Source organism: Rhyacophila brunnea, unplaced genomic scaffold (genome assembly GCF_057557595.1).
Source record: "Rhyacophila brunnea isolate RB1 unplaced genomic scaffold, BYU_Rbru_1.0 scaffold_8, whole genome shotgun sequence".
Taxonomy (NCBI): domain Eukaryota; kingdom Metazoa; phylum Arthropoda; class Insecta; order Trichoptera; family Rhyacophilidae; genus Rhyacophila; species Rhyacophila brunnea.
In genome coordinates this window covers 19,756,987-19,781,858 of record NW_028233350.1, presented here as the reverse complement: position 1 = coordinate 19,781,858, position 24,872 = coordinate 19,756,987, and the positions used below count along the sequence as shown (strand labels likewise).

The window sequence follows — 24,872 nt, the reverse complement described above, 5'->3', positions numbered from 1 at the left end:
AATAAAAATATTTTTTTATTATAATATAACATTTCCGTAATACTATAAATAATAATTAACAATGAAAAAATAAATAAAACCCTATAAATTCAGTACAATTAGTGACACCAAAACACGTTGTACGTTTTCATGTATTTATCCTATTTTCAGACAATTTAGATATATAATTATTTTGCAAAATTAACAAAAAGAGACCATTTGATCGATTAATCCATATAGTTTTTCTAATTTCTCATTTCTAACCTTAGTAGGCTTCTGAATTTCAACGGGTGAGGACGTCTTTTTTTTCCAAAATTTTATCCGTCACGAACAGTATTTTAACTCATAGAAAAATGACCTTTACTCGCATTGCAGTAACAATCAAATTGGCAAGACCACATGACGTAGACCAGGTGTTATAATTTGTGTTGACAAATCAAACATCATAAAATACCAGTGAATGTCAAACTGAGAAAAATGTAGTTATATTATATTATTTATTATCTTGTAATACAAATGGTTGCAGCATGTGAGATATTGTAAGATAATTGAATCTTATAACCACGATGGCTACAAAGAAGTCCTAAAGGTATTCGTTCGGTGCAACATTTATAAAAAAAAATATTTTGGACTTGAGCAGTTTAGATAAAATATAGGTGGACTTTAATTATTTTGATAAATACCTACTTGGTTGGGCTTTAAACGATTTGAAAAACTTTGCATGTACTTAATACAGTTTTTATGTACCTGGGTCGCCATGTTTTGTTATTTTCAAAGGGACGTATCCAGGAGTATGTTTATTGGCATTATCAATAGAAACAAAATAATATTATTTTTCAAGGTCTATTTATTATCGATCTTAAGTGGTTTATGTCACAAATAGTAAATTTGTAGAAAATTTAAAGTAAAATACGTTTTCGAATGCTGTCATAGTAATGGCCACTGAAACATGTGTCATAATTTTCCTAATCGTCAAAATAATAATAAAATAAGTGTTTTGGGGCACAAAATCACGTATATGTTTTATGATGTATGTATTTTTCAGATGGTTTGTGGTAAAATCTTTTTTTTTCATACTGCCACAATTCAACTATTCATAATTAATTGTTTGTTAAATTTTTCATTGTGCACTTTGACTTAATAGGTAGGTGATAAAGTTTTTACCTTACTTTATTGTATTAATTTATTGTTAAGTGAGAATTAGCTGCTTTCGTTGTCAGTGTATATTTGAGGAGTGCGCATCCTGACGATGTCGAAAGGCGAAACCAGGATCGCATAAAACGACTCAAATGAAATAGTACAAAACTTTTAGAATTTAATATATTTAATGCCGAGTTGAATTGAATGGAATCACCTTAGGCATTTATTAGTAATTATTTAACTCAAGTAAAACATATATTGAGGTAAGAACCTATTTCATTGAATAATAAAAACAATATTACTCTTCACATCACAACTGACAAGATTTATATGAATTGTGTATTGCCTGAACTCATTGATCCTAGACTAACACGGTCGATGGATATAAGAAACCCTCAATATAATAATTATCAAGTTAACAATTAATATCTATCAATATAATAATATCAATTATCAATTAATAGCTATCAATAGAAAAGAAAATAAAATTATAAAAAAAAAAAATTTATAATAGTTATTCTAATACATTGCATACCGTTAAACCAATACACTAATTAAGGAACCAATTATTAATTTTCTATACACTAATGTTCCGAAATCCTCCGCGGCGACCAAAACGTACTGCCGTCAAATACATGCTATTATAATAATTGTTTCTTAAATCATAATTGTTGTGTACTAAATTTAAAAAAAAAACGTTCCTCGACAAATATTCATTGAATTGCTTTCTTTTATGAGTCATTCTTTTATAATTTAATAAAAACGCAATAATAACAGAAATCTTTCATGCCATCTTGTGAATGTTTTAAACTTATAATTTGTAATGTTAGCTTAAGAAAATGAATAAAATTATATTTGTTTACACTTTCGTGTTTTTTAGTATTAGATTTTTTTTTTGAAAAATATTTGCACTGAATTTGAACCTAAATATGATAGGTTCAAGAAAAGGTGTCACTTCACAAATTCAGCATATCAATAATATGAGGTTCTTATTTAGAGGTCTACTATTTTTATTCTTATAATTTATTCTACCGACTACAAAAATGTTTATAAAATTTGTTAGGAAAAAAATATTATTAATTCAACACTTTTAAAACCTCTGATTTCGTATCTACTATGTGAGAAGCCGATTTTTGTTTTTTTATGCTTCGAGCATTGTTATTTTTCATACGTCAAATTTGATTCTTCCCATACGCCTTAAGCAGATGCTTCAATGTTATGGTCCGAGCACATTACCATCTTGTCACATGATGGTAATGTGTTTGGGTCATTACTGTAGACAACAATATTTTACGGCACACTTCTCAATCGCAAAAAGTTCATATGATTTCCTCTGATTATAATTCAAACTCTCTAGAGCAGTCATATGCAACCCACGGCCCCCAGGATCTGCAGCCCGACAACAATTTTATTTATAGTGATGTGAAGAAGAATGAATAAGATTTTTTGTTTTGTAAAATAAACAGTGTGCGAAAAGTATTAACGCTGTCCCCGCACGAATCAAGCATAAGGCTTATAAATATGCCATGTTATTATACTGGTAAGGCTATAGAGCAGTTATTGTTTTTCAATGAAATTTTACCATACCAAGTAAATTTATAACAACATGGATATTAATCCCTTTTCTGTCATTGATATAGTGGAACAATTTAACCATGAAATTGCACAGATTGCAAGTACTTCTACTGCGTACGAATTACATGAAGTATATTTAATTATTGTTGCCGTTATTAATAATTACGACTGCTCTTATATAAAACCAATTGCTTCGTTTTCTCTCAAAACTATCAAGCTTCACGTTTATGTGGTATTTTTATAGATAGATCGTCTTTGGATGTATTGGAAGAATTTTCGTTGCACAGTGAACGTGTTAACAAATTAAGCTGGAGTCCACATCATAATGCCCGCTTGCTTTCAGTCTCAAACGACTGCACAATACAGGTAATAAATCTATAAATATTTTATTGGGGATTTTAGTGGCAAAACGTACTGCCACACAATATAATATATAATATAAAAATAACTATGCTTGTACTACTGACTCAATGCACTGAAAAATTTGTGATTCCAATATTACTCTCATGGGTCATAAAGTTACATTCGAACTTGGTTATTACGATCACGGAAATAGCGAGATCTCGGATGTAATGAGGAAACATCTGTTGACATTTTAGTTTATGATTTTCTCCATACATTTATTCACTTTTATAACGAGCTGCTTCTCGGGTATACCGAGCAAAACTGTTAATATGTCAATCGTTTAAAAACAACTTTTTCGACCCTAAGCAATAAAATCTGACCAGGCAGTTAACTAGACCGATGCCGCCGGGATCGGATAAAATTTTTGACACTAGTTAAGTGTCTAAGTACCGAATTGGTGTTTTCGCCGACAACATTGAAAAAGTATCCACGCATATGGTTGAAATTGCATGTAAAAATCCAAGCTTTGTGAAGACAGTTGGTACCTACCAGTGCCGGCGGCTAGCACTTCATTACAATAAACAACTTCTTTTGTAGTTTATGAATGCCATGCTTGTTTTGGGGATTTTTACGATGGTTTTCAGATTTTTTGTGTCCTATGCTTAAATAGAACGTGGCGCAAAAAATGTTATTTTTAATGCGCATAAGTTGTAATTTTTAGAAATGGCTTTTATATACAGTATAACCTCGTTTTTACGTGCCCGGAATTCACGTTTTCCCGGCAATGGCGTGTATTTTTTTCAGTCCCGATGTATTTCAGTACATCTAATACCCGTATTTACGTTTTTCTTTCCCGCGATTTACGTCGGAAATATTCAAAATATGCGAGTTACGCGCACTTGACAATGATTGGGTCGTGACATTCAAACGTTTTTTCAATAAACATTTTAATTGAATGTTGTTTTTAATAAAACGTTATTTTTTTAGAAACATAAAATTTAAATGTTCTTTTTTTCAATACCCCCCTTTTACATTTTCCCTCCAATTAGGTTTTTTTTCTTCAGTCCCTTAAAAAACGTAAAATAGGGGTTATACTGTATGTGATATTGTTATTGCACCTTCAAAACCAACTGTATTTATGCAGGAGGGGCATAAATATTCCTAATTTCATGACTACATCCTAAAATATGTGAATATTTTTTTACATCACTTCTACAATATATCCTAGAAACGACGATATTATAAAAAATTTCCCATGAAATAAATATATTGGCTAATTAAGCTAAAATTTACTATCATGTATACCTCCAAGGAATAGCAGTAAATAAAATTAATAACATATTTGTGCTTTGCTTGTTCCACATGTTTCCGGCGTTTTCTTTATTTTCCTTGCCTATAATAAAATGAATAAATGTTTATATTTGTTAATTCCTTAGATCTGGGATGTATTACAAAAGTGCGTACTGCACACTTTATCCGGTCATGATGAATCGGTGCTATGTGCTCTGTGGTGTCCTGTAAATATGAATTGTGTCATTTCTGCCGGAGAGGACAGTACGGTTCGGGTTTGGGATATCAGTAAACATCCACCTAAGGAACACGCCAATGTTAAGAGAAAACGTAAGCTGTTTTATTAACCTTTTACAGTGGAATCTTCATTTATCATTTCTTCATGAATTGTTTTCTCCAAGAGTCCATTTTATGAAGCTGGGAAGAAATTTCATATAAAATACTTCCCTCGCTATATGGGGAAATCCCAAGAAATGACGCGAATATAAAAAGTTCAGCTTTCATATAAAAAAGGCACTTGTAACACAAAATATTTACCTACATAATTTTATTTTCAGAGAGAAGAAAGTTGAAATTGGCTTTGGTCGTGAAGGAGAATTCAGAAACAATTGCTACTGCAGATAAATCCGACGACCCAACTGTTAGTAATAAAATTAGTGATGATGTAGGTGATAATGAAGTTAAAAATGAAACTGACCAATTATCACCGCCAATCCAATTGGCGACCATAGCGAATAGTATTAAAAGTAAAGTAAGGAAAAGCAAACACTCCATTTTGAATATTTTGTTGAAACAAATGGTGGCATCAAGCAAATCTTTGGAAGGGTGTAACAGAATGTTCAATCGCCTATGTGGAAGTCAATCTGAGGACAAGGTTGATTATAGTGATGGCTATGATTTCTTAGCACTGTATGGATCTCAGGAGGATATAATTCGAATTGTAGACATGGAATGTGAGTACTCATTCATTATGTATGTCTAATTATAATACTAGCTTTTGTACCCAGCTTTGCTTGGGGGTTTTCTTATGTGTTTGTGTATTTTTACAGTTCCATATTACTTAATGAAAAACAAAATAATGAATATGTTGTTAGTTCTTTTGTCCAGAGTGGAGTGTCAACTGGTGACTTTATAGTCTCTGATTGTGCATTTGCTTGGTTAGATTACATAGCAATGTATTTTGGAAATTATTCTCATCTGCCAGTATGTTTTTGGATTATCCATTCATTAAATTGCACCATATAATTGAATATGGGAGAAGCAGTCATCGTGTACGTTATCACATTTTCGATGAATACCCTTGGGTAAGTTTCCATTGATCGGCCTGGTCTAAATTCATGCTGTTCATTCATTGTAAATGACTCAAACTTTGGAGAAATCAAGCCGTGCATGATCATGTCTTATGCTGGTACAGAGATAACAACTACCAGCCTGTAGCTCTCCATTTATGACTCTGTAGGCAAGATCGGATTTACACTTAGATTTACCTAGGCTAAAAACGGGCCAAAAAACGCAACTAATCAAAACCTATTACTAGACCATCCCCAAATCATGTTTCTGTGTGTGCGCCTGAGTACATACAATTAATTGCAATATGTACATACATAATGTGTTATTGATGGTCTACTTATCTGTGTAAAATATAAATTTTGAAACCATGTCAGAATGCCTGCCATTTGGTATTTACATCTCTTCACACTTCACATTCAACTCACAACGTACAGAACGCTTTCCATCCAACCTTTATGATTTTTTAATAAACTATGGCCACCTCTGACTGCCATGCTCTGTAAATTTTTGAGTAAAAAGAAATTTCTTTTATCTTTTTGCAGTGATTTTTTTTTCTTTCCTGTCACTCATATTCTTCTTTTCTAGTTTTGTGCCTATCATATTTAAAATAATATGCTCATATTCATTCTTCTTTAATATTCAAATGCTAAATTTAAGTGTCTCTAGGAATAATCAGTGAATATTGTATGATGTATAAATAAATAAAATACAATAATACAGCGCCGCGCGGGGGCCTTCGAATACTTTCTCTTTCACTCATTCGGACGTCGCATACAGCCACCGTCCGGATGCCCCCCCACTACCGCACGCTCCCACTACCAGGTGCTCCCTCCACAGTGTGCAGCAAACATTATCTCACAGACGGCAGAGAAGGGGTCGCCTGTTTAACTATAAAAGGCGGTGTTTGACCTTCAGTAATCAATTAGAATGGAGTCGAGCTTGGTTTCGTCATATTCGGTATTGAAAGTGAAAACAAAATGTATTAATTAACATAAAAGGCTTAAAAGGACTGTAAATATTTTTTTGGATTACGCGACGTCTGGTTTACTTCCGTTGCCATTAGACATGTTAGTGTAAAAAGTGCAATAAACTAACAACAGATTAGGTGGAATTATTAGTGGGGTACATACACATCTCAATTCATAATATAAATGTATTGAAAGATCATTAAAAGAAGAAAGTGCCACTCATTCAACTACTAAATATTTGTAAACATCAAAATCTCTACCATATCTTACCTTTACCTATTTTAAAGGTTTACATATTATAATATGTACTTATTTAGATATTTATATATATATATATATATATATATATATATATAAGTATGTCTAAGGGCAGTTAGTGAATCAAACCGTCCACAAATTACCGGAGTTACCTGATCATTTCGACTTATTGGCTCATTTGTCACTTACTTGATCATTGTCAGGTATAGATTTATATGCAGTTGTGACCAGCTCGACGAGCTGGTACCGTAGGTACCTATAACTCAATTTGATAAGGTAAGTGATAATTTCGAAGGCAGTAAATAGGCTCCTATATACTTTTTTATCCCTGAATATAGAACGTGACTTCGTTGATTATTTCCGTTCATTATTAATCGCCTTTAGCTGATCGGAGAGTGCGACGTTGCCACTGCAAGGAAGAGGTGATAGGAAGGTGAGACGGAACGGGAACGGTGCGTGAAATTTTATAATTTCAATGATATGCGAAAATATCCTTTGCGTAAACTGCATAAGAAATATTTTTTACTGTAGGTACAGGTGCTGGAGACGGGTCCATTGTTTACACCTGAATGAAGTGACACCATTATCAAGACTATTCAGATAGACCGTTTGCCTTTGCTTAAATACTATACGTATAGATGAAGACAGAATACATTTTCTTATTCGTTGAAACAATATTATGACTTTGTATACTTATTATTAATTGTAATATTATAAATACTTTGAAAACCCTAAGTGGGTTTTTAATGGATATCAAAATACTTTTAGTATTTTGATACTTTTTTGTTTAGTATTTGGACTAGAAGTCATTTCAAGCAACGTTTCGATTCTGAATTGTTGTCTTTCACGATATTGAGAGTATCCACCGCTCCGGAACTTGCCGCAAGTATACTATACTATATTATTTTATAGTAATTAAACGTAAAATAACACATATGAATCAAATAAAATTGACTTAGCACGCCGCGTTCGAACACGCGATCTCCGGATTCGTAGACGAGAATCTTAACCGTTCGTCCACGGAGGTCGTCAAATGATTTGAATAGCAAAAAAAGTGCGTAATAATTGTATAGACTACATTTTAGTAGATATGTGCTTAACTATAAGCATACTATTAAAGTTGAAATAAATGGCACGACCTACCAGATGTTTTATTTTTTGCTTGCTTGTATTGATCCAATATGAATACATAAATACACTCAATAAATAAACATCTTTGAATTAACCATTTCTTTTATTCAATGAATAATTTACAAGATTTTGAGAATGTAACATTCCATATATTGAACATACATAACTTGAAAACACCTCAGATATATACCCACTAGAAAAAATCATATTTGAAAACAAATACGAAACTCGACGAGATTTGAACCCGTATAACCATTGGTTAATGCATTTAATGCAACTTGGCCCGACATGGAAATTTCGAAAATTATTTCCGACGAAAATAATTACATATATGTAATCAAAATAATACCAATCACTTTACTTACACACACGCATCACTAAAAAGGTATTTTGTTTTTCACTTGAAAAAACAAAAATTTTACAGTTCGTGCACTATTGAAAAATGATGTGAAAAATGTTTTGTTTTAGTACCTGTAAATTTGATTGTATTTAGGGTTTTTAAGAAATTTTGGCTCATGTTTTTTCAAATATTGCATATTGGTTAAAATAACAAAAAATATAACTATTGATAAATAATATTATAATCTCTTGTTTTTTAATGATTTGGGTTCTGTAGGTAGATACATAAGCTAGATAACATTAAGATCTTCGTTGTTTTTTAGGTTTGCATTTATCAACAAAATAATAGTACAAAACAGGCATAATCTTCACTGTCTGGAAAGCCCACGAAAATACTCTTGGTATTCCTCTGGTATGTATTTAGCGTTGTCACTAAATCACGATATTTTAATTTAGAAATATGATTTCTTTGGATTCTTAATTATTATAGGTATATCTGGAACAATAACAGGAATTCTTTCTATATTTCGTCGTTAACCAACTACCATAAAATCATTTTCTTCAAATGATGTTTATATAAAAAGAGTCTCTCAAAATCATCTCTTCAAACGTGAAACCACGCCATATTGTATATGGGAACTATTTTACCACACAATGTTTTTTTGTAATATAAATTAAATGGTGCGTTGGGTTATCATATTTAGATGCGAATGATTTAAAAACCTGAAACGTCATTGATACAATGAATTTCCGCATTCTTTGACAAAATGACACCAGTCATTGAATGTGAAAATTCTCATCGTAGACAGTTTTTTTTTGTTGCTTTATTATGCTTTGGCCATGGTCCCCACATCCCGAACCGGGGCCCCATGCCAGGATGTTTGGCGTGCCCCTTTACCTATCACTGAGGTTAAGGGCAGTATGATGTTCTACAGTAGTATTCCCCATATTATCCCCAAATGATATTCCGTAGAATCCCTGGGTTTGGCGAGGTAAAATGAATGGTATTCTGTGTATTTTTTGTAATTTTCAAATAAATCCACTTGAATTATTGAGTTGTTGGCTTATTATGAACCATTGATCGCGACCCCCTTTCATGGTAACATATTAACATGCGACCCTTCTACATATTGGATAAATAGCCATTTATATTAGTCAGGAAACACACTACAGATAATTATAAAATAAAATTCCAAATGTGAATTATCATCAAATTTAGATAATTTATTATATCACATAAAATTGCATCACATACATACAGATATTATAAAATCTTGGGTCAAGTTGACGCTAAGGTACAGATTTGGATTTCGCATTATACACATTTTTATTTATCTAAAAAATCAAAAAAATGAATTATTCAAAATCATTTGAATTTGTGCTGCACAAGAGAAAAACCAATAATCATAGGGTGAAAAACATAACCATAAAATAAAAATTAATAATAAGATGGTATCATTTCACAAATTCAAATTGTATGGTTATTTTATTAATATGTACCTTTTAGGTGGAGAATTTATATTAATAAGTTATAAAATAGTTGGGGTGCATCGAAAAGATTAACAGTAGGCATAATAACAGAATGATTTAAAAAACGCCAAATATAAAATTTAATACAGTTCTAAAATCTAAAAAGTTTTTATGAATAAACACGGCATAAAATGAGAATCTCGTAAAATGAGTAATTTTTCAATTATTAGTAAACAAAAAAAGGTAGCCATTGTTTAGTGGAAAAAAAAATAAGCCCAAGCAGTACAGTGGTCATAATGCTATGTATTGTTTTTACATGCACTTCACAAGATAATTTTATTCATACAAAATATTATTTGGTAGTATGGGTGCCACTGGCACTGGAGACATATTTATAATTGCCGAAAAACTAATTAGAATTATTACAGTTCACACCTTCACCTATCTTCTCCAATAGTATGTACGAATTATTTTTTTGCATGTACCTACTTACCTTAATAATTAAGGTACACCACACCGTACACCACTCATGTAAATCATTCATTTAGGTACAATACCTATCGTCTTAATCATTTCTAAATACTTTTATTCATGATTTTATCAAGATACTGACTAAAGAGATATTTTTCTTATCGATAGTCAAATTTCATTTTTCAAAGCAACAAACTCATTCCAAAATAATATATCAACTTGATTTTTTTTGTAATTGGCAAAATACTTATAATGTTAGTACACAAATTTTAATTTTATTTATTTTTCTAATATTATTATCTTGTAATTTACATTCAAATATAAAATGGTCTTAAAAACTCTCATCATAACAATACAACAGCTGTAAACATTAGTTGAACTAAGCTAGCTCTCAGTTCTGTGTATTCTGAATTCAAGATAATTTGGCAACGATGCATTGAACGAACAAGTGTGTTGATCAAAATGATCAATGTAGAGACATTAAAAATAGATGATATTTTTTTGGGTATAAACATTATATTTATAGTTAAGTGATAGCTGACCATGTTTTAAATATAACGAAAAAGACAGCAAGTTGCTACCTCATCCATGTCATTATATATGACATGTGAAATAGTGATCGACGAAGGTCGTCTATTCACACATGAGCCGCTAAATGTGGTCGGATATAAATATATATATTTATTGGTAGATACTTCTATGTTTTTCGTATGTTTCACGAATACCGGTATTAATGCCGGTATTCAATAGGAAATATCGAAATACCGGTATTGGTATTTTCATTCGGTATTGCAATCCTTACAATCAATCCAGGACTTATAAATATAAATAATAGTGAAGGAAGGAAGAGAAGTCCCTCCCTTATAATAATTATTAATTAGCTACTTAATTTTTTATACATGCAGGTAATAAGTATGAAGAGACCCATAATTGGGAAGGATGGGTAATGGTTGGTATACTACGTGGAGACTTGGGTAATGTGTTGCGGAAAGCTGCCGATACCAGGAAACTTTGCCCTGCTCTGTTGACCCTTGCACCATCTGTTTCTAATAGGTCAGTTACATAATTATACATAGTTATTTATATCTAAAGGTCGGTTCTGATGATTCAATTCGCCTGAGAACAATAGTTCACATAGGTACAGTAAAGTCATATTTCAATTTCAGTCAGTTGCACTCATAACTTAACCAATAAAGTTATTGGTACTGGGGACCGAGTCAATCAAACATCAACTTTGATGAATTGACTTTTAATGGTCAACATAATTTGAAATATATTTGTCGTTTGATTTTAGTTGATCAACAAAAATCATTTGAACCCACTTTAAGAACAAAATTATTTACACCATGCTCCATATAATCAGTTTTAGCGATTCAGGCATTTCAACATATCCTAAAGATAGCGAAAGGCGAAAAAAACCAAGTCGCTAAAACGGAAGAAATAGTACATTAATTAGAATATAAATTCAATTTCCATCAAGTACCCTCAGTCGATGGTATTAATTAATAAAATTATGGTTCATTAAATCTTGATTAAATAATTTCATGTTTATTTTTGTATTTGTCGTTTGATTTTAGTTGATCAACAAAAATCATTTGAACCCACTTTAAGAACAAAATTATTTACACCATGCTCCATATAATCAGTTTTAGCGATTCAGGCATTTCAACATATCCTAAAGATAGCGAAAGGCGAAAAAAACCAAGTCGCTAAAACGGAAGAAATAGTACATTAATTAGAATATAAATTCAATTTCCATCAAGTACCCTCAGTCGATGGTATTAATTAATAAAATTATGGTTCATTAAATCTTGATTAAATAATTTCATGTTTATTTTTAGGTTTTGGAAAGAAATGATCACATTGTATGGAGCACAATTACAGGGCGACATTGAAGACAATTCGGTATCAAGTGAGTTTTATTTATTCTTAATGCCTATAACAATTAGTATTGAAATAGTAATATTTTATACAAGTATTATAGAAAAAACATAATTTTGAAAAACGTCTGAAACAACATATTAGATAAAGTTTGACAGAGTGAGACTCTGCTAATTTGTAAGTTTCTGAGGTTTTTCAAAATTATGTTTTTCTATAACAAATAATCTAACATTCTTAAACCATATTTTTATCAATACACACACCGATGACCAATCAAATTTTTGTTTTCTTTTGCATATTGGTACATATTATATATTTTTATATATATATTTCTTTTAACTATGTATATAACCAAATCTCTAAATCACTGTCATCTGGAGTTTCGTCTATAATATGGATTTATAAGTATTACAACAATTTATAGTTATCCATGTATAGTGGAACTGTTTATCCTTGAATATGCAGATGCATTGTCTTGTCGCGTGCAGGAATTATGCAGGGTTAATGTGATTATTGTTATGGTTGCTATTCCCAACTGTCTTGTTTTGTGTCAAAACTATCGATCCTCACACTATTGTGGAATGTTTATAAGATAGTTGAGTTAAAACAGAAGAAATATTTAAAGATTTGAAAACTGATTTTTTATTCATGTTTTAAATTCAAATGACAATTTCTTTGAATATTGAATTTTGCAGTTGAGTCTCTTTAGTCGTAATGTCAGTCAGAAGGTAACCGGATAAAACAGAACACGAAGAAACAGAACAGCCAGGGGATAAATAAAACATTCATTTTTGTAGTAATATATTTATTAATTAACGAAGTATATAAGATTTGTCACCTAAATCTGATAAGAAATCACGAACAAGATTGCTTCATAGAAAAAATGCCAGCTTACCCTAGTGCCGCCATGACACATGCTAATCATCGGACAAGTGCGCCGATGACAGGATAAACACTTCAGTATTCAGTCTACCCAAACCACTTAATAAATTTAGAAAAATATTTTATTTTCACACCACTTTTAAATATTAGCAGTTTGTTTTGATAATTAATCATGACACTATACCCACACTAAACAGAACACATAAAATCAACATCAATGTTCTACGTCAGCGGTTTCCAAACTTTATGTTACTACGCCTCCCTTTAAAAAAAAAGGATTCTATCATGGGCCCCACATCCTGAAGCGGGTCCCCAGGCCAGGATCTTTAAACCACATATTTAAGATATTTAATAGTCCTGAAAGAAAGTAGCGCCGCAGGCGACTTTTTTTACTATTAATAAAATAATGTGAAGAGTGCATTAGCAAACTAACCAAGAACTCAGGAAGTAGATTTTTGTTTGCTTACTAAAGCCATTAAAAAACAACTTAAACCGTGCTAATAGTTTTCGCCATGGGTAAGTTCCAGAATATCGTGCGCCGACCGGGTAAAATGACATCATATTGGTCTGAGTAGAGAGCAATTACAGATTTGAATTATGGTTTGTTATTATAGACGCCGTAACTTACTGTTTACGTTCAAATTATGTTTAGTATCATATTTAGCAATCTCGTATGTAAAATGCCTGTAAAACTAAAAACAATAGAATTCATTATTTTATAAATTTAAAATCGGTAAGAAATACAATGTCGGTAAGATATTTTGATTAATGTGTACTCCAATTTAAATCAGTGAAGATAAAAATAATTTTGCTACCTACCGCATTTCTGGAAAATTAATATTTCATTATCCTGTGTATTGACTAAATGTGAAATGATGTCGGTTATTTATAATATAGAAAATTATTAATTCATGAATTCTAGTGATGAGCTAATAAATCTTAATACTATTTACTATTACTGTACACAAAGTGCAGTTTCATAATAATCATTATTCATACAGTGTACAAATTGCTAAAGATACCTAATGTACTTATATAGAATAAGATGGCTTTCTTTAAAAGTAAGAGGTATTTATCTACTATAAGAGATACAATCGTTTCTTAAAAATAATCCAATAAAGATTTAAGTAACTCGCATCATGTTTTATTAAAAATATAAATATACAGGTAATTTCCCAAATGTCAATAACCTTTTGTCAAATCAAAAACAACGCCAAATTGATTTCATTTTTCAATAAGGTAAGTTTCCAGCGCACCCTCAAAAATTACAATCCAAAAAATCACCGGCCGCCACTGGTATAGAAGTGAGGTATTATAAAATTAGTCTCCATATTTTCAGTCAGGTTTGCAAACAACCTTTTATAGGACTGATTTTTTGTGTAGTATATAACTAGCGGCTGTTTTATAAACTATGCATTTGCAAACTGCAAACTTGTGGCTACATTAATTGTGTTAAACTTTTCGCGCCTCCCTTTGCAACACTCCGCGCCTCCCAGTTTGTAAATCGCTGTTCTACGTAATAATATTTTTTAGCACTTCAAAATTTCAATAATTAATTATTGTTTTCATGATAATATGTATTGTCTAAAACACGGGTATACACATAACGGCACATTGCACTTGGAACATATATATATATCTGTTCCAAGTGCAATGTGCCGTTATGAATGCCGCTTGAATACTCCCGAAACTTGCATTCGTGATTTCGGCGATGGTTCTTGTCTTTTAACACAATCACTGCTGAGCTGTTAATTGATTTTTAATACCACATTTAAATAGCATGTTAATTATATCGAATGGCCAGGTAACGCAAACACGCCAGTTGCGGTGTCAGCATTAAATGAGTTAATTTCTTCTTTATAATAGGTAGTTATTTGTTTCGATTACGATTCTGCCCATTATAATATTTGAATTCAAAAAATGTTCAAAAAAATCTATTTCTTTAGAGCTATCTGATAAATTTGGGTGCGGGCTGACTCTAGAAAAGAAATCAAATTCGTGAACAACCGGTATGAAAGCCCCCCCCCCCAGCAGTCCACGAAGACAGATCGTCAACATTACTATTTACATTTGAATTAGAGGCCGCGGCAGTAGCACTTTCTGATGGGGCACTGGAAGTATCTGAATCATCGTAGTACTCATTTTCACTCAACTCAATCTGAATCAGGATCATGAATTGCTTCTCCCATTTCATCGCACAAATTAGCAGGGATATCCATTTTAAAATAATCACTAAAAATCGAACACACAAAATATGCTATCACGAAATGTTTTTAATTTTTCCGATACAGAAATTTAAAAAAAAAAATGAATTATTCACTTTACGTATCTTTTCTTTATAAATGAATGATAACTAGGGTAAATAAACAATTTTTGTCCGTTTTACCTAATAGTATAACCAGAAAATAGAATTTAAAAATGTTAATCAACGATAAATATTAAATCGTATATTTAAAATTATTTAATAAAAGGCAATCAAGTCAAAATAGCAAAAAACGCAGTATCGGCCTTATACGTAGGAGGTGTTGATATAGAGATATGACAATTTCAATATTAAATATTATATTTTTCCTGAAAGGTCATAGTTCTATTTATCGCTGTTCTGTTTTGTCACCGTTCTGTTTATTCATGGAACCCAGTCAGAATAGTGTTTTGAAAGCGAAAGCCACCTTTACACAACTCCGGAAATCTTAGTAAAATCAGATAATCATTATTATTCTAAATTGTGTTTATGTTTGTTTGTTTAATGTTTTAATCAAATATTATTGTGCTCGTCTACTTTGTAATTTTTCTTCTTTGTTAATAATGAAATAGGTATAATGGTATTTTTTATATGAATTTTTTATCCTAAAATATTTATGAAATGGTAAATAAGTAAACCCAGGCAGGCATCCATTGGATTCTGGTCAATGTGCTTTACCAATTGAGCCACCTGCATCCTACCTAATTGATTGGTATTCATACTGCTGAAGCGTTTCACAAATTGCATTAATATTGGCAATCAGCTTTTGTGTCCAGCTTTGAATTTTTTCTATTAGATATTATATTTCATACATAATATCTGATGTGTTTTGAAATTATGGTCCCCGTTATCCAAGGTTAATTGGGACCGAAAAAATACCTCTTAAACCGAATCCGCTTAAAATGGAGACCAAAATTGCTTAGTGAATGGGGACACATATGTATTTTTAAACATTCGCATTAGGGATGATAGCATGATATACTGTTCGATGATAAATCTTGACATACGTAGGACTTTTTTAGGATTGTGGAATTGGAAAAATACACATCGTAGCTATTGGTTGTATAGTTAAACAAAATGTGAAATGTTTTCTTTGTTCATTTTATTCATAGAAAAACACTAGAAACCATTCCTGGAATTTTAATCCCTTTGTGGAAATTAATTGACAATAATGAAAATGTTTATTTTATTCTAAGACTTGGAGTCTCATGGAGTAGTTTGGCGAGGAATAGTGTTACTGTCGGTTGGTTTCATTGATGAGGCATGCACAGTCCTCTCGGAGGGGGGATATTTTGCCGAAGCCATTTGTGCAGCTCGAATCAGGCACGCAGATCACTTGGTTCAGAAGACCATTCATTTGTGGATTAATGAACATATAGCAAAATGCAACTATGTGAAAGCAGCAGAATGGTAAGATCAAAAAAAAAAAATTGTTTTCATTCAACACACGTACACTATCACTTTTTATTCTGACCAACATTATCAGCCTATTTTCGACACACTTATGAGTGCCGCTTACATTCACACACCTAATAAGTACCCTTCAATATGAAAATGACCTCCGCAACGAACCTGAAATGTCAAGGAAAGTTGGAGGAAGAATTCACGACTCCTAAATATGCTTTGTTAAATTATCAATTTGATGTTTCCTAATTGAACATATATTTTCATTCCAGCTACATTGCATTAGGTTTGGCCATGGATGCTGCTATTGTTTTGGGAAAGTCCAATAATGAAGATGATTTAGCATTTGCAGCTAAATTGGCTAAACACACTGGAAACTTACCTCTGGCTGAAGGAGTTCTTCATCGCGCTTCGACTAAATCTTAAATCTCTCTTCTGACATCATTCGATGCATTTTTACACACAATATTATAAATAATAAAGAAATATTTTAACTTTTGTGTTTCAATTATTTATTTCCTTACATATATATCGTATTTTATTTATACTATTTTTAGAGTGGGTTAAAAATTTTCATTAATTAATTACTTACAAAGCTATACATTGTACTTGAATAATTACCATTAATTTATTTATACATTGTTTTTTTCATATTTACCAAAAATATAATAGTTTTGTCTATAAAAATACAAATAATATCCTATCTATTTATTATTTTAGCTTATACAACCTTTTCTTATATAAATTGGTCATAAAAACTAGTACTCCCAACATAATAATTATACTTCATACATAAACCTATTATATTATATCATAATCATGACCCCCACAAGGGGGTGGCGGACAGGACTCTAGCCTAGGGGGTCAGGTTCAGGAAGGGCCTGGTGTGGCGAGTCGACCAGATAAATGAGATAAACGCGGATAACTTTGCTCTAAATAGTAAAAAAAAGTCACCTGCGGGGCGGGGCTATTTTACTTCAATTATGATATTTGGTTGTACGTTGCAATTTTTAACTGTGTGCCGATATTCGACAACAATTCAAATGGATGTGTACATATTAAAAATACAAAAAATCGCTAAAAATACACCTTAATTTTACCGCGTACACCATTTTGGAAAACGCTACTGCGGCGCGTCACACTGCATTTACCCTTAGCGATAGGTAGGGGGGCCTGCCAAACATCTCAGCCTGGGGGCCCGCTTCAGGATGTGAGGGCCATGATCATAATAAACAGTCAAATTAAATATTCAATAATACTTGAAAGTCCATATCGCTAGATAGCTTTTTAATATTACACCGGACACATTTTTTCAATTTGAAGCTACATTTTTAGAAAAATCTCGGTGTTCAATTTTCATACAGGTTGATAAAAGGTTGTTTTATTTACAATTAGTTTAGATATAAAATGAATAGAGATCTGATGCCAGCCACAAACCTCATGACACCCGGAGGTGTACAAATATGGTAATATTTACGACTAGAATAAATTAAGTTGTACTGCAGGTTACAATCATTTGTTTGCCTTGGTTTCTTCTAAAAGTTTTATTTTTGCGGCTCGCTTGTGACAGATGGTTTTCAGTTTTTCATTTACATCTTTCAATTTCTGGTTTTCTGCCATGTATTCAGATAATTTCTGATTCTGGAAACAAAAATGTGAATTATGTACTATTTTGGCTTCGAGATATATCCACATTGACGATTGACATGATTACTTTTATGAGTATTCTTATAGTGCAACTATTTAATCACAAACATGCACATGTGATTTCTCAATGCATAGTAATTATGCAAGGCTATGAGATTATTGTTACGGTTGTCCAGTTAGTCCTACTAAAAACTTACATTATTCATAATGAGCAAAACAAAACTTGGACTCTACGGAGATTCACTGCATTTAGCTAGAATGCTCATTTGATTTAAATGCATGCTAGAGAGAGAGCACAGTAACGTTGAGCATTCTTTCGTGTTCGGTCGCGCTCGCCGGTGGAGCGGTTTCATTAAAGTGTTCTTTACTCACTGCCGAACATACCTATACAATTACTGAATAGATTATGTTCTATATTCTAGCTCTTTTAGTTTAAACTTGTTTTGTGGATATTGATCACTAGACGTTTACACCAGCCGAGCATGAACAGAACGCTCTGGCTCTACGTTCTTGTTCATTTGATCTGAATCCACCTTTAGATTGCTTATGATGACTTAGGCACACAAAATGATATATTACATTTTGAATCAGAAGCATGGACATATAATGTCTTGTACTAAAATACAGTGGAACCTCGATTATCCGATTTCCCAGATTATTCAAAATAAACACAAGGTAGTTTCTGAAATGTTTATTTTTGCGATTTCAATATTTATTTTGAATAATATGCGTCATTGAAACAATATGCTCCTGAATCATGGTATGCCATGAATATAAACAATTTTAAACTCTCGTGAACATAAATATTTACAGCTGTGTTAATAGATGGATATCATACCTGGACAATTCCACTGCTCAGTGGTTGGTGGAGGTGAGAGTGGTTCAGGGTAGCCATAGGAACGGGCATGTAAAAACTGGGAACGGGTGCTGAGTGTACTCCTGGATCAGTGAGAGATGAATGCTTATTCAAGCTCTGCAAATTTCATCAACATGTTATGCTCGAATAAAGATCGTAAGAAAAAACATTAACAATTACAACTAAGCTGAACTAATGAGGGGAAAAACACCTTATCTGAAAACAAACGTCAAAAATTGCCAATATGACACACATAAGGGGTATTTATAACAAAAAATAAATAAAATTCTTCAATATAATATACAGATAACCAAAGCAAGCATTGAAGAAAATCTTATCTATACATATAAACAGAGTCTAAATATGTATATGGAAAAGATTAGATTAGCCACAAGTTATTTCACATTGCAGATTTATATAATATACGGGTATATTATCGGACGGTCATTAATTAATTACACTTCAAAACAGTGATTGTTCATTGCACCAATGTATATTATAACGATTTTAACTAAAAATGTGGAATCTCTCAAGTACCTATTGTAAATAAGTAGTTCAAACCGCAAATAACACTGAAGTCATTTAAAACAGTCAGCTATATTATCTTACCATAGGATTGGATATAACATAGGATTGTTCAGCCGATCGCGTATTGGATTTATGGTCTTTCAGTGTTTGCATTTCAGCCTGCAGTTGTATGTTTCGGTTATTCAGTGCGTCCAAGTTAATTTGAAGTTTATTACATGTTTCTCTCATAATTTTCAATGACTGTGAATCCTCTGCAAAAGAAAGTTTATTACACGTGAGTATTAGCGCAGAATATATTTCTTAAGTGATGTATTTTTGTTATGCATAGTGTAAGTCGGGTGGGTACCTTGTGTCTTTCCCAAAGAGTCGATGGAATTTGTAGAAATGCTTCGGTTGGCATCATACATGTTGTGTCTTTTTCTCTGAGTTTCTCTACTCGGAGAGTCTTTTCTTCGAGAATCTATTTCGTATTTCAGATTTTCTACTTCGGCCTACAAAAAAGTGATACATGTTATAATGTAAATAAAAAGTATTTATTTATTTGAAAAATAAGCATAGAAGTAATAGAATTAATATTGGAGAAGCTGACCTCTAGAATTTTCTTTTCCTTATACATAGTGGTGCAATTTTCTTCCCTGTCTCTTAGCTCCTTTATACACAAATCACATTCATTGTCTAAATCGCTGTACTTAATTTCCCATTCCTTGATTTCTTTTTCTCTTTGGCTAATAACCGATTCCATGCTTTTAATTTTCTCCAGTAAATTTGAATCGTCCGATCGTGTTCTGAAAAGGAATAAATTTTCACACTGCATTGAAGTATTGACAAAATAAATGTGTGTTCATACTGACACTACATTGTAATAATAAAAAACTATTTCATTTTTCATTGTCATGGAAATTAAATTGCCCATCTGTGGGTCTATTCTATGCTTATCGACCGCTAAAGTGATAAATATTATCAAACTTAGGGTAGGTTTGTATCAAAATATTAGCACTTATTGTAACAATTACACGAAGCTGGTTTTTATTGTTGCAATAAGTGCGATATTTTAACAGCAGCAAGATAGGTGCTGTTAAAATATCGCACTTATTGCAACAATAAAAACCAGCTTCGTGTAATTGTTACAATAAGTGCTAATATTTTGATACAAACCTACCCTAAGTTTGATACTATTTATCAATTTAGTGTTCGATAAGTATAGAATAGACCCACTGATGCATAAATTATTGCAATGTACCAGGACTATTTATGTACACTGAAATTTTGTCAGATACCTCCAACATGCAATGTCTAGTTCAGCTCAATATCATATTTTTTCAAGACTAATATTAGTAAATAATTATACAAAGTAAAATAAAACGACCTGTCATCAAAATTAATAAAAAAAGCCATGTTTACGCTTAGTTGATAAATATAAGGTAGTTATCAGGGACACAGGTCAATATTATCAAGAATGGTAGAGTTCTCATTTACACCGCATATAAGTCGGACAAAATAGGTGGCCAAATTTAGATATCTTCTAGCTTTTAGACTATGTACAGTATATAAGCATATCTAAGAGAAAGTCAGTTAGATAAAACACAGAAATAACTCTGCCATGCATTGAATATAAAAAGAAGACTCGTGAGGCTCTAGTAAACGATATAATATATTGCATTTATCCATATTGTAGTTCAATTTATTATGCTTGCCCCAATCTAATATATTATCTATATTAAGTTGGAATTGACGAAAATCGTCCAAGGTGACAACTTCCACGAAGAATTTCAAGTCATCAGCGAACAACATTACGATAGCATTTTTAATGACTATTGCTGTCATTTATAAAACTTGGAAACAGCAATGGCGCGGCCCCCTGGGCCCCAAGGAACAGCAGAATGTGTTTTGAATGTCTGTGACCGATAGAAACCGTACAATATGTATTGTTTTAAAAATCGATCCGACAATCCAATTAGTCAGAGTTTTTCCAATTCCATTTGAGAAGTCGTTGTACGAACAGTTAACTTGATGGTCCCTATCTAGTGCTGATGACACATAATCTAGAAATACCATCAGGTTGGTTTCCATTGACCGACCTACTCTGAATCAATTCATTATCATCTCAAAAACTAATGCTGGTGCAGAGAGAATAGCATCCTGTAACACACTACTACCGCTTCCATATGTGCTCGATAGGCCAGTGGGACAGCTTGCCTCACTATCAAGCGATAAAGGCTAAACATTCCATAGTCTTGTTGACCTTGTCTTAATCTTCCTGGCTTTATGATAGTAATGTCTGCGATAATTTCCAGAGAAAACCATTTCGGGTAACGCCTTCACCACTGGTCCAACACATGATAAATAATATAAGTGCTGTACTTGGCAGCCAACCTCCTGTTTAATACTATTTTACTAAGAAATAGAGGAAGTTTTGATAATTTATATACATAAAAAAGTATTTTTACAGTCAAATATTAGGATTATACTCCGTTGACACGTGCATGGATTTACTGCTGACAGTATGTATAATTGGGCTGTGCGATATCGCAGTAGAAAGATAGTGGCGAACCTGCCGGTAAAAAAAACAAACTACACCATGCAGATTCATTTTGGGGTTAACCGATTTTCACGACCTGCCAAATAGTACCATACAGTGACAGCATCGCGTCTCGCTTGAAGAATGAGATCGGCGAAACAGTCAGCACTTTTACATGTAAATAGTTATTATCGTGATAGTTTAAAATACACATTATTGGTGCAAGTAAATCCATGCACGTGTACAGCCGCTATTACTGATAATTTTATGATTAGTGGAGAGAAATAGGTTTTTATAATAGTTACTGTCACAACCTGCAGATAGGCGGGCGTATCCGCATTGTAAATTAAGTAGTAATAAGCCGACATATAAACCTGATCTCTAACTATACGGCTTAGTAAAACACCTACAACGCCTTCCTTGTCTAATCATATGTAAATTGTTTTATTTGTTCACAGGTTTACGTCACCGTTCGGTATGTAAATATATCGGACGGGACACAATTTGAAACGGACAAGGTAATACCGAATGACAGATGATGTATGCTAAATTGCCTTGTTCTGTACGATAAAACCTGTGAAAATGTCAATATAAAATGTTAGGTATAAGTTGAATTAATATATAATGTAATAGTATGAAAGAAGAAGAATAATTGCCAACATAAAGACGAGGAATGCCATAGCGAGAGATTATTATAAGAGTGTAAAATATAATTAATATATTATGTAATAGTATGAAAGAAGAAGAATAACTGCTAACATAAAGAAGAAGGACGCGGTAGCGAGTGATTAGTATTAAAAGTGTATGTAAATAATTAATATGTCTTGTGGGACACACTAATCGAATAATATTTCAATCCGTAAACTCGTTAATAGTAAACTAATAATTATAGAATTAATTTATAACATGGCAACACCAGCCAACGCGTGGGTATGTGTGCGCGTCGGTGTAAGTATGTGAGAATGCTGCGAATGGCCATACTTACAATTATAACGTGGCAACACCAACAAACCGCATAGTAACTGAGCGCGTAGCAACCGCCAAATTGAGGGCATAAATTAAAACCCAACGGCCGGCCAATGCATTGGTATGTGTGTGCATAGGTGTGAGTATGCAAAAATGTTTCCCGCTAGACAAGAAACAAGCGCGCGAGAAAAACAAATAGTATTATAGAGGCTTTTAAATTCAACTTTTATGAAATATTATTCGATTTTTGTGTTCATCATATTTGTATCTGTCGTCTGTAATAAAAATCATAAGGAAATTCGCATATTTAAGAAAGAATAAATTCTTGATGACAACCGACGTGAGCTTCGCCGATTTCTAACAAAATAAATTAAAATCATGACTTTATATAGCTGCGCGGGAAAGAGACAGCGATATAAATCGGGGCAATGCGGGGCCATATCGCCGATCGGTATGGTTTTGCACATTGAATTGCGAATCACCTCTATGAAGAAGTAATATTTTGCTATTTTGTGAAAATAGTAAAATATTATTTCATATTACTATATAAGACGTAGTTTTAAGACTAAATTGTTATTATCATAAATGTATAATTGTTAAAGGTAAAGGCAACAGACAGGTTTACGTCGTAAAATCACAAATATTTATGTGAAGGTCGGTGGAGGACAATTACCGGGCCTATTATTATGTCAATAGGTACCTAGTAAGTAGTTGTAAATGCCTGTAATTTAAACGCTAATAGAATCGTGTGTTTACTCCTGGCATAAGACTAAAACCGCGAGTTTATGCCGGAGATAGCTATTTAAATGCTCTAGATAAATTCATATAAAATCCATAGAATTAGATAGATGATATTTTATAACGTCAATATATCCATCCACGTGCACAGAATATATTATCTCTTGATACTTGGTCTTTCTGACAATCCAGTAAATTCTTATTAAATAAACAAGAGGTAACATGTAGTACGAGCTAACGATAATAGTAGAATCTTTGGTCACCCCTTCTCATTATCTCTTTGGACCAATTAGAATAAGGGATGCTGCTATAAAAGAGGACGCGTCCGAGAGATTTTTATCAGTCTACCGGATCATCCCTCGGGAACAGCATCTTCTCTACTAGCAGCCTCTCTTCAAACACTCTGGACCAGTTTCATCAGTCTCGCTGCGCATCTCTTCGTATTCTTGAACGCTGAAGTACTACCCGGCGAAATATCTTATCCCGTTTACCTACGGGTAAGAAAATTTCTCGCGCTTCGTTCGAAAAACCCACGTGTCTGTCGCCTTCACCTACATTGCCGAAGTATTGTACGCTGTAATTGAAAACCGAACGTGTATATTTGCAGAGAAAATAATAAACAGAGTCATAACCGTACTGTCATTCAAAAAGGAAACATCTTTATTATTAATAACCCCTCACCGACTGAGCTAAGACAATTCAACGAACTACGCTTCCGCGTTTCGCTGAAGGGGGAGTTGTTATTACCTATCATTGTTCGGTAACAAGTTATGGACTGTGTTATTCTGAAGGGAATGTTGCAATCGACGAATCTCCACGCACAATTCCTTGTTTCTACATATAAGATCTTCATTCTTTTATATATTATATTCATATCATTTCATTTTATATATTATATTTAGTCTTAAAATTATCTCTTTCATCCATCATCATTTATACTTTAAAATCTATCTT

At 32.5% G+C, this 24,872-nt stretch overlaps 2 protein-coding genes across 6 annotated transcripts in view; one reads left to right on the top strand and one right to left on the bottom strand.

Moving 5' to 3' along the window:
- The window catches only part of LOC147064011 (gem-associated protein 5-like), a 32,692-nt gene extending 15,533 nt beyond the window's left edge, over positions 1-17,159 (top strand). For 3 of the 5 annotated variants that reach the window (XM_085959177.1, XM_085959176.1, XM_085959175.1), the window contains exons 12-18: positions 2,939-3,060; positions 4,476-4,659; positions 4,887-5,282; positions 11,162-11,309; positions 12,098-12,168; positions 16,458-16,671; positions 16,938-17,159. In XM_085959177.1, coding sequence (XP_085815303.1) covers positions 2,939-3,060; positions 4,476-4,659; positions 4,887-5,282; positions 11,162-11,309; positions 12,098-12,168; positions 16,458-16,671; positions 16,938-17,091 — 1,289 coding nt within the window. In that variant the 3' untranslated portion in view covers positions 17,092-17,159. Of the gene's footprint in view, positions 1-2,938; positions 3,061-4,475; positions 4,660-4,886; positions 5,283-8,638; positions 8,728-11,161; positions 11,310-12,097; positions 12,169-16,457; positions 16,672-16,937 lie in introns of those variants that run through there. The other 2 variants (XM_085959178.1, XR_015072015.1) reach the window with 2 other exon arrangements.
- Positions 17,159-24,758, bottom strand: LOC147064010 (uncharacterized). The gene is made up of 6 exons (XM_085959189.1): positions 24,666-24,758; positions 20,286-20,481; positions 20,043-20,187; positions 19,778-19,947; positions 19,151-19,285; positions 17,159-18,306 (listed from the first exon to the last, which is right to left on the bottom strand). The coding sequence occupies exons 2-6, from the start codon at positions 20,436-20,438 to the stop codon at positions 18,178-18,180; spliced, it is 732 nt and encodes a 243-aa protein (XP_085815315.1). The 5' UTR covers positions 20,439-20,481; positions 24,666-24,758; the 3' UTR covers positions 17,159-18,177.
- Positions 24,759-24,872: the final 114 nt, after the last annotated feature.

Bases quoted from the DNA above. Each gene is read 5' to 3' on its own strand.
- LOC147064010 (XM_085959189.1), bottom strand. From the start codon at position 20,438: ATGGAATCGGTTATTAGCCAAAGAGAAAAAGAAATCAAGGAATGGGAA. The intron at 20,188-20,285 runs GTCAGCTTCTCC...ACTTTTTTGTAG, and splicing joins AGGAAAAGAAAATTCTAGAG to GCCGAAGTAGAAAATCTGAA. The intron at 19,948-20,042 runs GTACCCACCCGA...TTTCTTTTGCAG, and splicing joins CTCTTTGGGAAAGACACAAG to AGGATTCACAGTCATTGAAA.